This window comes from Nuphar pumila, chromosome 10 (genome assembly GCF_984573655.1).
Source record: "Nuphar pumila chromosome 10, dmNupPumi1.hap1.1, whole genome shotgun sequence".
Taxonomy (NCBI): domain Eukaryota; kingdom Viridiplantae; phylum Streptophyta; class Magnoliopsida; order Nymphaeales; family Nymphaeaceae; genus Nuphar; species Nuphar pumila.
This window is the reverse complement of record NC_143258.1, coordinates 75,237,853-75,255,485: the sequence shown is the minus strand read 5'-3', so window position 1 is coordinate 75,255,485 and position 17,633 is coordinate 75,237,853. Positions and strand designations below refer to the sequence as shown.

Here is a 17,633-nt window from a genome sequence, read left to right as displayed (position 1 = left end):
TGTGAGAAAAAATACAAAAAAATTATGATTTTTGACTGTGCCTGATGAGGGCATATATATATATATATGATCTTACAACTGGGTTTGCAAGATGTGGGAATGGATCCAGTTTTGTATTTAGAAATGATCTCTTCTTGCAATGAAGTTTCTGGATCAGAGTGAAATATGATCTACTACTGAATCTGCGGGAAGAGGGTAAAATCAGTTGATTTCCAAGTGCAAAAGATAACAGGATCTTGATTAGATCCAATTGGTCATATTCCCATATTCAATTCACTTAATGGACCTGCCTCCCTGCTAGGTAAAACTTAGGATTGAGGACACCACCACCCAGCCTTACGTGCCCCAACAGCACTCAAAACTGCTGAGCAGCAGGGAGCAGGCCCTTTGCACAAGAAATTCAGAATGTGAAAAATAGTTCAGAATAGAATGTGAATAATACTCAATAATTGCTATGTAATGAACTGGTAAGCTGACCGTATAGACGTATCTTAGCTTCTGTCTACTTTCAGGCCCTGTTTGGAGACTAGGAGCTGAGATAGGAGTTAATGCATTTGGAAAAAACTTGATCAGACTACCTTGAGGTTCTGAATGGAATCCATAGCTGCCAAATCCAAGATTTGGCAGTTCCCACTTTCTCAAATGGCACTTCCTATCCCAGCTACTAGTTTCCAAACAGGGCCTCATTGTCGTTATTTGATCCAATAGTGCAATGGAACTCAACTTTTTTATAATCACTATTACGGCAGAGACATTTAAGAACGCAAGAACCACTGCAGTTCTTATCATATTCTTGAACACTGAATTTGAAGTGTGTTACTTATTCATTACTAAATCAGCATAAATGTTTCATGGCTTAAAACAGATTTGACAGTTGAGACACTACGTTGCCACTGTTTTCAGTTTCCAGCCACGAAGGCAATGTTGTCAGTATAGGTATCGGCCCTCAATCGTTTGGCCACCGATTCAGCTGCATCGGGCCCGTACCGATACTCAAGTGAATCATTCTGTATCAGTAAAAAATAAAAAATTAAGTGTCAATCACAACGTGACACATGTTAAAACTATTAAAGTAATATTAAAATTTTATTTTTTAGTATTTTTTTACATTTATTAAAAAATAGCCTATTCAAGGGTGAAGCGTATCGACTTTGTATCAGCCGATACAGGCCAATACTCACCGATAATGACAACATTGCATGAAAGATGTCTGATTATAAAAAACTGTGACCCAACAAGCAAAGCCCAAAGATAAAGCTTTGAGAGTGCTTTTGATAGAATAAACTTGAAGTTTCCCAAGAATGGAGTTGGGGAACTCCATTCTTGGGAAACTTTCTTTGCCTCGAAAGGTTATAAAGTCCCTGGTCCACTCTGGAGCTCACTCAACAGGCTTTGGGGACCTACCAAATCAGAAGCCTTCAGCCGAAAATTAGACCATCAACCCCGCTCTCACTCGGAAACCACTTTGGATAGAAAGTACTTCCCCAGGAATAAGTATGAACCCATTTTGACAAAAAAGCTGGTTTTTTACATTTATTATGTGGGTCTCACCGTACATTTCTCATTAGATATGTTTGTTTTAGGAAAGAGATTCCATTCCTTATGGAAGACGGCCTCTTTATAGGAAAGGGCATGAAACAAACACCACTGAGAGAGAGAGAGAGAGAGATCATAAACTCTAACTGTTTGAAACTTAACCACCCAAGTTTAGTTTAAACGAGTATAGTTTTGGAAGAAACACTTTAATGATCTCTGTCCCAGCTTAGCCTCAGAGCATAACCTGCCTCACAGATTCTTTATCACTTTTTCACAACTATAGAAGCCTTAATAAGAACACACTGAGAGAGAGAGAGATCGTCAGTCTAAAAAAAGATTTAACAGCTAAAAAGATGAAACTTATTACTCTCGTCACTCCAGCAATTCGGCTATCATAGACTTCTTTAAACGGTCCACCTGCGCCAGCTGAAACGCCAAAGTCTTGTTTGGGAACATATTGTCTGCCTTCATTCTTTCTCTAAATCCATATGCAGGCGCCTTTGCATTTAAATATGCCTGGAGAAGCCTCTGAAACATTGACACCCTGCCCACATATCCAGACTGTCTCGCACTCTGAAAAATTTTCTCGGCACTGTGGATGTCACCCTTCTGCGCATATTTTTCCAAGATGGTCATGTATGAGCTGTAGAGGGGCTTCAATTGGCTCTGTTGCACAGCCTTATGTAGAACAGAATCAGCCTTCTCCAACTCACCTGACTGCACATAGAGCTTCACAATTGCATCCCATGTAAATGGCCCAATCAAGCAGCCATTGGCAGACATCCGCTTCACTAGATCCTTTCCCTTGGCCAAAAGCTTGTGATTTGCATAAACCGTCAAAAGAGCAGTGTAAACTTTTTGGGGGAGATTCTCCCCACTCTTGGTCATCTTCTCAAACACTGCCTCAGCATTCTTTATCTTACTCAACTTTCCCCATGCTTCGATCACAGATATAGACTCTTCCAATTGTGGATTTGGCTCACACAACTTCCAAATCCGGCTAACATCATCAGTTTTACCCAGAGCAGCATAGAGAGGAAGCAAGTCCTTGCATGCAGCTCGATTAACTTTCGAGCTGCCACCTTCCATCTCCTTCAAGATTGCTTCTGCCTTCCCTTTGGACTCTGCATTGATATAGTACCTAGCAAGCATTGATTGAGTATGAAGATCAGGATCTATCCCCTCAGACTTCATGTTCTCTATCACCTGTTCCATCCCTTTGTAATCACAACTCCGGCCTTTGGCATCGACCAAGATCTTGTAAGTGAACAGTGTGGGCTTTAAATTTTCTTTCTCCATCATCAGTAAAACATCTGCAAGCTTCTTCTTGTCATGTCTCTTGTACAGCAGAAGCAGTTGGTTACATGAAAATGCAGTCAAGGGGAATCCTTTATCCCTCATCAAATTAAACAATTGCTCTGCCTTCTTGACATTGTCAATGGATGTACAGTTAGCCAAAAGCGTTCTGTACACTACTTCAGTTTGCATGGAGGATGGAATTTTCTTGGTATAAATCTCAGCATTTTGAACGCCATACACTTTTGCAATCAAATCCACACGAGCAGCATAATCTCTATCTGTGACGGTTATAGCATTATTTGCTTCCAACCATTCTGCAAACTGCAAAAATACGGGAATGAAGTCAGAGGTCACAAGGGAGAAAATATAATGTTCTGTATGATCACTCAAAAGTTAATTTATTAATTGCTCAACAATTCAGTATAATGTTATGGATCTCTTTTGTCTCATCTACATGTCCATGACTTCAAAACACACTCTAAAACATGTACAGAAGCAAAAACAAAACTATTAATAAGGATACTTGCTCTCTACCCTACTACAGTCATAGAAGATTCACATAGAAAGGAGGTATGAACTAGAATTGAGTTCCATTTTACAGCACGAACAAGCCAACTACATAGATGTAACTGATAAGTTCCACAAGCAGCAGTGCAAATCTGGGCAATACACAAAACCAATTCAAATTTAAGAGAAAATGTATGAACATATGTTCGCAAATATATCAGAACTCACTAATATAAGCAAAATGACTTGCATGTCTCATTGCACGCAAACATAGGGCAGATAAGTTTTTTTGCACCATGATAAGCATGCCAGTCTGTTTCTTTGATTTAACCTCAAACATCAGAAGCTCTTCACTCAAAGAAACCGTAGAGCCTCGTCACAAAGAACAAAAACCTGTAGTGGTCTTGTTTCTGCACACTCTTCACTAATTCAGATGCATGTCATCCAACAAGAAATAGTGCTGACAAATAAGCATCTATCTAACATACTGCACTCAAGAATTGACATCAAAAGAGTCCCATATATATGATCTATGCACCCATGCTTTATGTGAAAGAGAACACTTTGACAGGTTACTTGATTGGGACTCCATTTCAGACACTTCATGTGCTTTCTGTATCTTCAGTCCTAAACCATGATATTTAATATATTCTAGAGAAAAGGTCAAAATCTAATATGCTAGATAGAGTGCACATTTCCCCTTGTTCAGAATGTCATGCATTAAGAAATTGGAAACCTGAGAATCAAGACGACGATATATTTGTTAGTCGGAAATCAATGGCTAACTGCAATGTTGTTCAACTTTGTTGAGATTCCAATTATATAAAAAAAATCCAATAGAAACTAATGAACAATCTAACAAAAGGTTCTGTTTTAGCAAGAAGAGATATTTGTGATTTCTGCTTTGGATTCCCTTTTCTGTCTTCAAATGCCAATGTCTGAAGTCCCTCCCCAATGCCCTTTCCCCACAGATCATAAAGACAGCCGTGTAAGTTAGTTCTCATGTCTGCTTAGTATGTGTACTGAATGCAATCTAATCATTTTTATTGAGAGTGTTATGTTAGTACTAATTTCTGCTTAGTTCTCATGAGACCACCTTTAGGTGGCAGATTTGTAATAAGGATGCAGTCTTTTATTGTTCATTTTTGTGCCACTTAGAAGTGGCAATCCAAACATAGGTCATTCTTCATCAGTGAGGAAAGATACCAGTACCCAAAATCAAGAGTTATCCACCATGATTTGCAATGCCTCCAAATCTAGATATGTCTACAGAAACTTTTCAGGGAAAGCTAGTTTACGTTACACTGAAGATGACTCCCTGTCACTTGAAAGTCCGTTATCTTCTGTGCTTATTGCTCAAAGAAAGAAGGTTAGAATGTCTAACCCCCCATTATTTCATCAACTATGAACAAAAAGAATGTTCCATTCCCTATCATTTCATATCAAGCTATCTAAAACAACCTGAGGTTATAAAGGACATCCAGTGAGAATGATTTTCATAATGCTTCATGAAAAGTTTCCATTATTTTGGAAAACAAAACAGAACATGAAAGGGAAACATATAACAAAAAAATAGGAAATGCAAACTTTAAAAAAAAGATTTTTTCCCAAAAATATTGCAATATTATCTTCATGGCTATAACAAAACGAAACAGAACATGAAAGGGAATTACCTGCAAAGCCTTTCTATATAATTTGCGCTTCCGGAGATTTGACATGACTGTCAACACAACATTTTCAGTCACAGTGTGACCTCCTTGAACCGACCTATCAATTGCATCTTTAACAGACTGTGGAGGAGTTCTAATAATAATGTTAGTCAATGGGGAACTACTCCTCTTAGGAGACTCCTTGACCTCATCACCAAACCGAACTTCATCTTCTGAAAAGTCAATTTCTGCATGTTTTTTCTCCAAATTCTCAGACGAATCATTGTCCTCTGGAAGCTCATCTCCAGACATCAAATCATTAGCATCTTCCCCGCTCTTGCTCTCAGTCTTTTCCGCAATCTCAGGGGACTCAAGCTCTGAGAATCCATCCCCTAGTTGGTCTCCATTGGCAATCTCAGGGGACTCAAGCTCTGAGAATCCATCCTCTAGTTGGTCTTCAGCGTCTGGGCCTGCTTGGGAAGAAAGGCATCTACCACCCACAAAGAACTTGGTGTATGCTAAGCAATCAAAGAACCTCTTCGGCGTACAGCTATGATGAACTACGAACTGACTAGGTTCATGGCTACTCGAGCACTGCATAATGCCATTGCTAAAAGCATCCCCATTAACAGAGAAGATTCTACAAGCAAGTATATGAAACCCATGTCCCCTGGCACAAAGATAAATACGATTAAATAGCCATTATAAAGTCACCAACCAATTTACTCACAACCAATATGAACCGCAGCCAATAACAATGCAAACAACTAGGTAAACCAAAAAAGAAACAGCATCCATCCTGCTGATATTGTCTCATAAACATGAAAAAGAACATGATATCAATCAATGTTATAGCACGAAAGAAGTGAATAGCTATGCTTAACATGATCCAAAAGTAGTAGGAAAAAAATGTAACGACAAAGAATTAAACAATACACTCATAAATACATGCATGGGGATGAAAGAACAATGAGTCCTGACTAAGATTGAAAAAAAAAAACACCAAAAAGGAACAAAGAGGAAATGTATAAATCTCAAACAAGTAGAGAAAGCAACAAAAAAAAATTGAATGTGGTCTTCAGATCAAACCCAACACAAATGACAAGAAGAAAGAGCAAATAGAGAAGCCATCCAAGCTTATTTCAACATAAAAACTGAAGCAATAGAAACCAATCTATAGTAGTCTATAGAGAGAGAGAGAGAGAGAGAGAGAGAGAGAGAAAGACAGATCACCTGAGAGGGTTGGTAGCTCTACGAACTGCCCACATAGTGGAACCTCAACACCCACCACCTTAAACCCTAGAAGTTGTTCTTAAACCCCAAGGAAGAATCTGTCTGTGACCTGTCCCGTTGGTCGTGGCCTATTGCGCTTGTAGAAGGCCACCATAAACCCTAAACCCTAATTTTTGGGGTTGCCCCAAAAACCTCTTTGTGTCATCTCCTCTGGGTGAGGTGCTAAAATCATTTTAGAGTGCATTTTGTTCGTGTTGCCGAAATGCCACAAATCTTTCGTATGATTTCCTATGGTGTCAACGGGTCGGGTCGGGTTTGGTTTGGACTCAGGTGAAATCAGACCCAAACCTAATTTAAGATGATGGTATGAGTCTGGACCCGAGTCTAATCGAACTCATCTTAAGAAAAAACATATCCGAATCCTATAAGGATTACATGAACCAGATCCAGATCATACCTAGTAAAATAATATTTTAGAGCATTTTTACATTGAAAATTATGGATCTTAATTGGAACTCGGGTTGGGCCTGAGTCTGGTATGAAATTTCACAAACCATATTGTAAATACCCCAAATTTTCACTCACCTCTCCAATATTTTCACCAAGCATCGACATCCAGTCTCTGAAATCACAGGAGGGCAAAATGGTCATTTTCTGAGCCCGGACCTCGCAAAAGTCTAAATTTCATCTGCAACTCTCAGAATTTCTCTATTTTTAGCTCAGATGTTCAAAATTTTATTCCTGACAGAAGACAAGAATCTCCAAGTCTTTGTTCAAGATTATATTTCATAAGACATGGCATTGCATATCATTGCATGAGCATTTCATATCACCGCACTGCACAACATGTCATTTCGAGGTCCAGAACTCTTGATTTCAAAATTTTCAATCCAGATTAGAATTTCAACTCTTTTCAAAATTGATTTCAAAACCATGGGTCTTCAAAATTATCAATTCTTCCCATTTTACCCTCAGGGCTCCGAATTTCAAAATATTTCCTCAGGAAAACGATCTGGATAGTTTTCAATATGGATTTCAACCACTTCATCTCAGATTTTGCCCTTTTGTCAGCTATTTCAACTATCATTCTTTTACAAAATCGCCCTACAGGGGCCAACTCTTTTCAAAAAAATTTGTTTTACCAATTAGTCCAGATTTTATGAAAATTCCAAAAAGAGTTTTTGTTGTCTTGTCCTTATTTCAATAAAGAAGCAATGTGGGACCCACACCGAAGTGGTGTCACACAGGCTTTTCTTTTGAAAAACCTGAACTTTGAAAAACCCGAAAATATAGGAGCCTTGTCCCCTGGATTGGCGCCACTTGTTTTTTCTCTCTCCTCCCATTTATCTGCCAAGTGTCAGTGTAGGGCTACCTTAAGAAGCCGCCATATGTCATTAGACATCCTCTTCATTCCATGCCACGTGTCAGTGTCCACCATCTTCGCCATGTGCCATGTGTCATTCCAAAGTCACCATGAGATGCCAAGTGTCATATGTTGTCCTGTTCAGAAAAAGTAAAGTTTGTCTCCCCTGAGGTGGCGCCAATGGAAGTGTGTCTTCTGCAGAGGACACGTGTCATTCTCTGCTCTTCTCAGAAAAGTCAAGTGACACATGTCACTCCCTGCTTTTCTCAGAAAAAACAAGGGACACATGTCATTCTCTGCTTTCTTCAGAAAAAACAAATGCCACATGTCATTTCCTGCTCTCTTCAGAAAAAGCTAGAATTCAAACATTCAAATCCTTCCAGAGGTGGCGCAAATCCTAAACTTCACCTTTTTTATTTTGTCTGAGATGGCGCCACATGTACTTAGCCCTCCTTCTCTTCCCTCTGCCACGTGTCAGCCTCTGCTCCCTCTAGAAAAAGCAGAAATTTGAATATTTGAACTCCAGGCTAAGGTGGCGTGAATCCTGAAGTCTCCTCCCTAAATTCATTTTTGAGATGGTGCCACGTGTCCCTTTTCCTCCCTCTTGCCACATGTCATTGTAGGAGCCACCCTGAGGCGGCGCCACATGTCCACCCTCTATTCTTCCAGAGCCAACCTCATTTGAATTTCAAATTTCTTCCCTGAAGTGGCACCATCTGAAGAACCTCCTCCAGCAAGCTGACACTTGTCAGGTATGGAACCATCCTGGACTGCCACATGTCCAGATCTCCTTTCATCAGAAAAAGTAGAATTCAAACTCCTCTGAGGTGGCACCTTCTGAGCCCACTGCCCTGTTCTTCTGACACGTGTCAAGAGCCACTCTGATGTGGCGCCACATGGCATGCTCCTACTGCTTCTAGATTCAAATCTCAAACACCTTTTGAGGTGGAGCCATTCCAGAGCCCCACTTGGCTTCAATTTTCAATTTTCATTTTTTATTTTATTCAAAATAAAAGTAGCCCCATGAGGTGGCGCCACATGAGAGCTCCTTGCAAAAGGCAAATTTTGAATTTCAAACCCAAGCAACACCCTCTGAGGTGGCGCCATTTGGGAGCCTCCTGCAGAGAAAATCAAGTAAGCTTTTTGAAAAATTCCAAATTCCCCTGCTCAGGTGTCTCACTCACAAAATTCCCAGTTTTATTTTCTCAAAAAATCAAAATGGCATGCCTTGAGATGGCGCCACATGGAAGGTCCAGATTCACTGTGTTTGAATTTTGAAAATCTCCAAAATTTCTATAAATACCCTAGCCCACGCCCAGCTCAGGGAGAGCCCTGTTTGAGAATTGAACTTCATAATTCCATTTTTTTCTTTCTTGGTGTCCTCTGAGTTCACGCCCTCCCTGGAGTCCCTCATCAAGGTAGCCGCCCGTCTCTGAGGTGTCAAAGCAGCAAAAGAACACAAGGTGAGTCTTTATTCTAATTGATTTTATTGAAATAATGCCTTTGTCTTTATTTGTATTTTCGTTTTGAAGAAAAGGCTCGTCCAAATGATGGATCGAGCTATTCTCATAAAATGACGTATATCAAAAAATTATAATTATGCTTCCTTGATGATTTCTAGCATTCATGCATCTAGTTAAATTTAATTTATATTTTATTTCATTAATTTAGCCTGTTTTATAAGTTAATTAGGTTAATTTGGTGTTTATTTCAATTCTGCTTAGTTTCAGTAATTCTCTGTTTTTGTCAGTCAGTCCACACGTCATTTAATGCAATTATTTTTTGTTCAAAATGCTAAAAAAATCATGGTATTCTCCCTTAGATGTCCCTAGAAATGTGCCAAAAATTCGGAAGGATTTGAATTGGTTTACTGCGGTAAACATTCCAAATGGTAAGTCGGGTTTTGTTACCCGGGATGCGTTTTAAAAACTCATTTTCGACTTGTAAAATCGATATCTCTCTCATTTGAGGTCCGATTTTTGATCTGAAATATGTTCTGAACTCGGGGTGATGTCTAATTTTTAAACTGATTTTCTCAGAATTTTCTGATTTTTTTTTATGTCTGACAAAAATTCGAGAGTTCGGGACACATGTCAAAGCCTGATTTGGGCCTCTGAGATTTTGGATCGACTTAAGGCGATGGGTCCTATTTGGGTATTGCTCCAAATCCAAATCTGTAAAAAGTGAATGTCATGTTATGGATGTCTTCTGTTTGCATCTGAAAGCTTATAATTTTTAGAATAGTTTTGATATCTGTTTCGAATTTTTCTTGTCAGTCTCCTGTTTTGTGATATTCGTCTGCTCTGTTGATTTAGGCATGAAAAGTCATATTTTTATCTCTGTTCCTGTTGATCAAATGCCAAAATCATAAAAATTAAAGTTGTTTCTGTGTCTGTCATTAGTTCCTCTGTTAAATATCAGAAATTTTTATGGTTCGATACTATTTTTTATGCAATTTTACATCGGATCAGGTTGATTTTTCCTTCGTCAGAACCAAATTCTCGTTACCGAACTCACCATAGTTCAAATCCCAGGGCTGTAAAAGACAAAATTGCTTATTTTCATGTCATTTAGCATTATACAAAATCTCAGATGTTTCTATGGTGGAATTCTTGTATTATTGCATTAAGTGTTGCATTTGGTTCGGGTCCGTAGGCGAAATCCGCCTTTTTTAGGATTTTCTTTAAATTTTAGTATCTAAACCATGTCATTTCGTAAGTTTTAGCATTCTAGGCTATTTATCAGAATAGGTAGATGCTTCATACCGAATTTGGTGTGATTTGGAATTCATTTGAGGCTCGATTTAGCCATATCATCAAAACATGGCCCCGCGGGACCCTGATCCAAGCGAAAAACAAGCGAAATTCGTTATTTTTTATGAAGGGTAGCATGTCAAATTCTGATTTTACAGTCCTAATGTGTTTAGCAGCATGTCATCATGCCTCATACTGCATTTCATTCTCATTTGATTCAATTCGAATTTCAAAATCTCAATTTTACCAAGTTTTCCTTCAAAAAACCCTGATTTTAAAGGTATAACTTTAATATTAGGGGTATTTTGGTCATTTTGACCCCAATTTCGAATTTTAAACTATTTCTTACTGAATTTCTTGCATTTACATCATTTAAAATATCAAAAAACATAAAAATAGGGTTTATATCCAACTAAGTCCAATAATTTCAGAATATTATTGGAAAATCTTAGAAAAACCCACATATTTGAGCTAACCCCATTTCAAGTTTGGCAGGGACATTCAAAAAAAGGAGTTGAAGTCTGAAATTTTCTTTTATTTCATTTATTTAGTGATGTAATAATGTAAATTTTGGAATAAGAGATTTAATTTTTTTGCTTAGACTATGATGCATATCATATAGTTTAAATTCCTGCAATATCATGTTTATGTGATTCATGCATTTTATTTCAAAAGCACTATGGATGTACACTAATGGCACATGCACCAACTCTTAGGGAGTTAATGAACTCGGTGGAGTCCATATTTACGGCCCTAGTCGGAATATGGATGAGACCCAGATCCATCATCTCTCTACCAGTCACATTGAGCCTACACTCTTAGGTTATCTTCAAAATGCACATCATATTTCCAATTTTATAAAATATTGTGAATTAACTCAATTAAACTCTGAACATATTCATGGCCACAGTCAGAATATGTGAAGGATTTATTTTGACTTAATACACATTTTTCCAACAAATTTCTTAGAAAATCTTTCAAAGTGCATTGATTCACTCATATCATTTTGCATCATGAAATCATTGGTTTTCCCATGATTTTCTCAAGAAAACTTCATTCTCAAGAAAATTGATTTCTCAAGAAACTCTGGGGATTTTTCAAAATCGGTTTTCCCAAGTCAAGTTTTTCCACAATTTTCCCTGGAAAATGTTATTTTCTTAAGATTTTCAAAAGGAGTTTCCCAATCTTTCTCAAGAATTAAAAATCGATTTACAAGTGTTTCAAAGTTAAGATTCTCAGGATTTCAGTTTTTCGAGTTTCAATTCTCCCTCTCCAAAGAATTTTCCAATGAATCTCAACCATTTTCCAAAGAAAGTTTTCAAAACTTGAAGCTTTTCCTGACAAACATTTTTCCTTCAAATGTTTACCCTTTTCTCAAGAATTTTTTCCATTTTCTCAGGATTTTCATCCATTCATGATTTTCCCACATCTTTATAAACTTTCTTGTGATTTCAAATCTTTTTCGTCTGAGTTTTCTGAGAGATTGATTTTCATCTTTTTCCTGAGAAATGCTTTTCAACTCCAAATATTTTCTAAGCATACATCATAGTTTTCCAACTTATATTTTACCAAATCTCATAGCACATGCCTGAATTCTCTGTGCATTTAGGATAAAACACAATTTCGATAATTTCACTAAGTCAAGCACAATTTTGGTCCTTGGTTCAATTACCCCTGTTAAAGGCGGCAGGAACGGTCGAACCTCGTACCGACAGGTCGAGCCCCATCGCATGGATTTTCCCGCTATTTAAAAAAAAATGGAGGCAAGTATTTGAAAACAATTTTCCAAAAATCCGGTCAAGTTTGAATCGCGAAAGCATTTCCCTCTCTCTTCCGCAAGGAAGGGAAGACGAGAAAAAATTTGCGATGATAACACATACCCAGCTCAGTATATTAATTGAACCCTTTAAGTTCGACCCAGATTCTAATTGAGCCTTCTTATTTATCACCAAACCCTGACCCTAAATGGTTTGGTCTAAGTCAAACCTGACTCGTTTACACCCCTAATTTCCTAACAGACTTTTTGCTTCCTTCATGTGTTTTTCGTTCTTACCTGGTGTGTCAAAATTTTGGCTCATGGTGCGAGCTGTGATCTGTCCAAAACTAGTCAGATGAGTCTACCCTATCTCACAGGGATAGGTGGTTTGATAGAGTTAACGTGAAGGGCATTAAGACCACAGTTATAATCAGGAGATTCTTGCTGCATGGGAAAGCTCGCTTAGGAATAGAAAAACTCTTCACTTCTCTCAAAGTAGGAAAAGTTTAATTCGAGAAACTCTTGAAATATGATATACTCGGTTCTCTTTAATGTGAAACTCGCTTCATTCTTATTTTCCAATTTGATTTTCTTTCGCTTCCTTAACGTTTCTTTCTAGCTTCTTCTGCTTCTCCCTCACTTCTTACATTTTTCATGTTAGAAAATTATAGTCTTTTTATAACAACCTTCCATGTCTTTTTATAACAACATTCTCACAAGGAAGTGGACTAATCTTTGCAGCCTGGATCCATCAGTTTGGACGGCTAGGATTGACATAGGTTTTATAACATCATACGTAGAAGGAAAAGATCTTTATTGCTTGTGTAGTAATATGGCTTATTTTATAATAATTTGATTTTAGCCCATGGTAAAAACTATAGGCAGCAATGCTCAAAGTCAAAAAACTAATTGAGCCATGGTAGGTTCGGTCTTTGTCAAGGCAAACCCAAATATACTCGAACCTTTCCAACACACTTTTTTTTCCTTTTCGAATAGTGAATTCGTTAATAAATAGCCCTCAATGGAATTCGAACTCAAGACCTTTAGCTACAATGTAGAAGTGGTTCATCTAAAACTTCTATCAAAAAAAAAATTGTGAGACCCATCCAAGAGACAATCTATCCATCTATGATGTTCCGGCTGCCGTTCATCACATGGATGAACGTCATCCAATGCAGCTCTGACGGAGACGCTTTAACGAAGGTCTTTTCTTTTATTTGGGTATGCCCGAACATGGCCCATGTAACATGCTGATCGGCTTTGTGCTATAATTTTTTGCTATCAGACCCCTCCAGCTGATCTGAGTGTTTTTTTTTTATTTTTTTAAGTGAAAATATATGTTTCAAACATATCTTTTTTTTTTCCTTGTTGATAGTCAAGCTGGGGTTAGGCAGACCCCTACCCGTTCATTAATATGTAAGTAAAGTGTACAAAATCACCCATTCAAAAGTGGGTGCCAATTAAGGGGATGATCTTTCAAAATTCTACTTCATAGTTGAGTGAGCAACTTTCCCTCAAGTGCCATTCTCAAAGTGATGGCCGTTCTTGGAGGGGCTTCTTGTACCACATCTTTATAAATATGTCATTGTTTTTTCCTTCCCTTTTGATATGATTTTATACTCTTTTCATTGAGAAACCTTCCTTTGCTTTTCATAAAATTCCATCACTATTCCCAGGTTGACTCGTGACTTGTTGGGATAGTCAGTACTATAACATCAACTAGTTTCATAAACGAGTGGTGGTTAACATCAATAGCATCTCTTATATTGATGAATCACAAATCATAGTATATAACTAGTTGATAACTTGAAGTCAATTAGAGTATAAGGGGACCCTGGCTTATCCACGAATCAAACCAGAATTTTGTTGCTTTTTGAGGTGGCATCTCGTAGGTGAGATTTTTCATGAATTGATCGTTAGGAATAGATTGGGACTTAGCTTTCTGGGATTGATATATGGTATTCATGATACCTCAAACAATGGTTTGGATAAGCCCAAAAAAGTAACATGAGGTTTTCAAAACCAATAGGTATCCTAATTCTCCTCAAATTTTGTTTTACGAATCAGCAAGGTCTCTTTGGGTTCTATAGATCAAGGCTCCCTTCTAGGTCTACCATCGATATATCCAAACTAATAATTTAAAGGTACTAATGTATGAAATATCCGGCTTCAAGGTGCCACCATCAATATACTCAAGCAAATAACTTAAAGGTTCTAGTGGAGGGACCTGAAAATCCAAATGTCAGGACAAAAGATTTTCTAAAAACCAAATAAAAGAGAGACTCTAATCCTAAAAGAAAGGGATATAAAAATATAAGGAACATGCACTGATTCAAACAATGTCTCAATGAAAATCCTAACTATTTGAAGGTTGTATTTTTTCTATTTTTTAAGTGACATGAATTTTTCTGTAGCAATAGTTTCTAAACATGTAATAAAACCTAAACCTAATATGTATGAATGCACATAATGCAAAAGACTATTAAAAAATGAATAAGACGGCCATACAAAAGTATGAGTAGTGAGATTTTCACTATTTTATTGTATACAACATAAGAAATGAAACGACACCACTCTGAATGGCACAGACTGTATGACATGGTAGAGTTGTGGACAACAAAAAATCTATGGAGCGATAGAGCCTATAGGAAGTCTGCGGACAATAGGATTGTTGGACAATAGAGCCTTTTCTAGACAATAGGGCTATTGTTGGGTGATAGACCCTGTGACTCAGGGCTTTTTGCAGACGACAATGGCTATAGATTTGGTTCTGCATGAAGTAGGACAACAAACGATGGTTTGCATGAAGAAAGATGGTTTGGACGACAGAGTAGTCAGCATACAATAAAGTCTGCAGAAGGGGTTTTTGTAGATGGCACAATCTATAGGGGAATGATTTGGCTTATAGAAAGAGCTCTGCAGACAATAGGCAGGGTCAGGCGACACACTTTGCAAACGACAAAGTTGTGGACAACACATCTTTGGACAAGACGATAGAGGTTGTAAAGGGTAGAGGCATGACAACACACACACACACACACACACACACACACACACACACACACACACACACACACCAGGAGTCGGGGATTGAGAGATGATAGCAAGCATTGGACGATTTAGTCTAGGACAGTAGAGACTTGGATGGTCGAGCTTGCAGAAGGCGGTCTTCAAACATTAACTTGGGTTAGATGACATAGACTATGTCGGGCGACAGGCACTATGGATGGCAGAGCCTAGAACAAAAGGTAAAAGACAGAGTAGATGACACAAAGGTTGCCATACATCAAGCTCCATGGATGGCAGAGTCTGAGAGATAAAGGAAAAAATCAGGCCAGACAAAATAGTGGATGTCGAATGCAGAGCCGTACCTGTGTTTTATGGGGCCTGAGGCGGAGGGAAAAAATGGGCCCCCTATTAATAGTAGGAGTTCGGAGGCAGCGCCTCCAATTTTTTTTTTTAAAATCAAAATAACAATAAAATTTGCATTCACATTAAACAAATATAATATTCCAAATATTTATATTATATTAAATAAAAATGTATAAAATATTTATATAAACTACCTAAATAATACTCGTCTGATTGTTTTAGAGGCAAAAATAGTTATCAAATCAGTTTAATCAAGTTGTTCAACATTAATTAACAGAGATTAACTAATACAAATATTTATATTATTTTTATATTTAACTAGCAATAACATCAATTAACAGAAATTAACTAACAATAATTAATAGTAACTAATTAACAAAAATTAACTACTAACAAAAATTAGAAATTAGAAATTACAGTGAAACAAGAAAGTCAAGAGAATAAGACACAACCTGAGTTCAAATAATGATAAGATTTATATTTTTACTAAACAAATATGATATTCTAAATATTTATATTATATCAAATAACAATGTCTAAAATATTTATATAAACTACTTAAACACTACTCATCTAGCTGTTTTAGATGCAAAAATATTTATCAAATCAGTATAATCAAGTTGTTCAACCATTTCTTTCTCAATTGACAACATAGCCAATCCATTCAATCTGTCTTGAGACATAATTGATCCAATATAATTCTTGATTAACTTCAATTTTGAGAAACTTCTTTCCGATGATGCAACGGTAACTAGTATTGTTAGCAAAATCTTATAAGCAATATAAGCATTTGAGAATAAACCATTCAGTTTCGCCAAAAAATGTAGTACATCAATTATCGTTCTTTCAGTGGTTAAATAACACCTCAGGGTCATCAACTCTGTAGATAAATCATAACCATCAATATTTGAACGTCCATCATGACTTAAAAATTTATCAAGCTTCTAACAATACTTCTTTAAGCTATTTAAGGGATCGACTTCAGTCTTCAACTTCTCTAAGTTTAACAAAAATCCAAGTCTCTTCATATTGTTTAAATTGTTCAAACCGGAGTTGAAGGAAAGATCGAGCTTGATCAATTATAAACATAAAATATTCTACTCTAAAAGATTCTTCACTTGATAGTATTACATCGTCACTGCCACTTTCATCAAACTGTTTCTTTCTTCGGGTTATGCATTTTTCTCAAAATTTAGGTTCAAACCTCATGTCACTTGCTAGTTTCTTAGCTTCATCCATGACACTGGAAAATGGGAAACTCCGGAAGCGAATGCGAAACTCCCCACAATGGTCAAAGAGGGAGATTTCATGCACAAATCCTCTGAATATGGAAAAAACAAACTAATATTTGGTTTCAGCACCAACCCATTTGGTTTCTCAGAAGATCAAATGGAGACTCTTTTCAATTCCACCACAGATGGGAACCACCCTTATGGCAACACGGTAGCACCATGATCATACACAGCACATTCCAAAGAGTAAAATGGTAAATTTTTATTGACAATTTCCCTTAAATTTATAAGAACTGTAAGACATGAAGAAAAAAGTGCATGGTGGTGGCAAAATTAACCAGAAGAATTGCCTTTTTCAAGAAAAAAAGAATAAAAAAAAAAGATCAGTAGCAAGTAAAAAGCCATGTAAGCACGCAAATGGGCACAGACCAATAGAACCTAATGGTAGAAAATTGACTAAAAGAACACGAGAAATCAAGAAAGATGGTGAGGGTAGGGAAAAAATAAATGGAGAAATGAGAGTGGTCAGTGGTGCAAACTCCTCAAAGGACAAAGGAAGTTCTAAAACAAGAGAACATTAGAAAAGAAACACAACATGTAAGGGAATGTCTAATTTGAGAAACAATATGCCCAACATACAGGAGCCAAAAACCATCAAGAGAAGAAAGATGAAAATTTGGTCCAATAAAATATCAAGGAGATGTGATGCTAGAGATTGTAGGTGAAAAAGAAAATGAAGAACAAATTACTTTGAAGCAATGTGGTAAAAATTGTCATAAAAATGACAAGATTTATGATCATATCTTATGATACCGTAACATATAGATCATTGCATTGCATCTATACATATCATACAACACAGTGTGTCGTACACTATCGCCAAAAAAAGTAGGTTCTTTTAATATCTGGACATTTTAGCTCGGATCCATTATA

General features: G+C 37.1%; 1 protein-coding gene across 1 annotated transcript; it reads right to left on the bottom strand.

Moving 5' to 3' along the window:
• Nucleotides 1-1,706: 1,706 nt before the first annotated feature.
• Nucleotides 1,707-6,435, bottom strand: LOC149826843 (pentatricopeptide repeat-containing protein At1g80270, mitochondrial-like). The gene is made up of 3 exons (XM_090020140.1): nucleotides 6,225-6,435; nucleotides 5,016-5,661; nucleotides 1,707-3,156 (listed from the first exon to the last, which is right to left on the bottom strand). Exons 1-3 carry the CDS (start codon nucleotides 6,257-6,259, stop codon nucleotides 1,909-1,911), a joined length of 1,929 nt encoding a protein of 642 aa, XP_089876266.1. The 5' UTR covers nucleotides 6,260-6,435; the 3' UTR covers nucleotides 1,707-1,908.
• Between the last annotated feature and the right edge of the window lie 11,198 nt (nucleotides 6,436-17,633).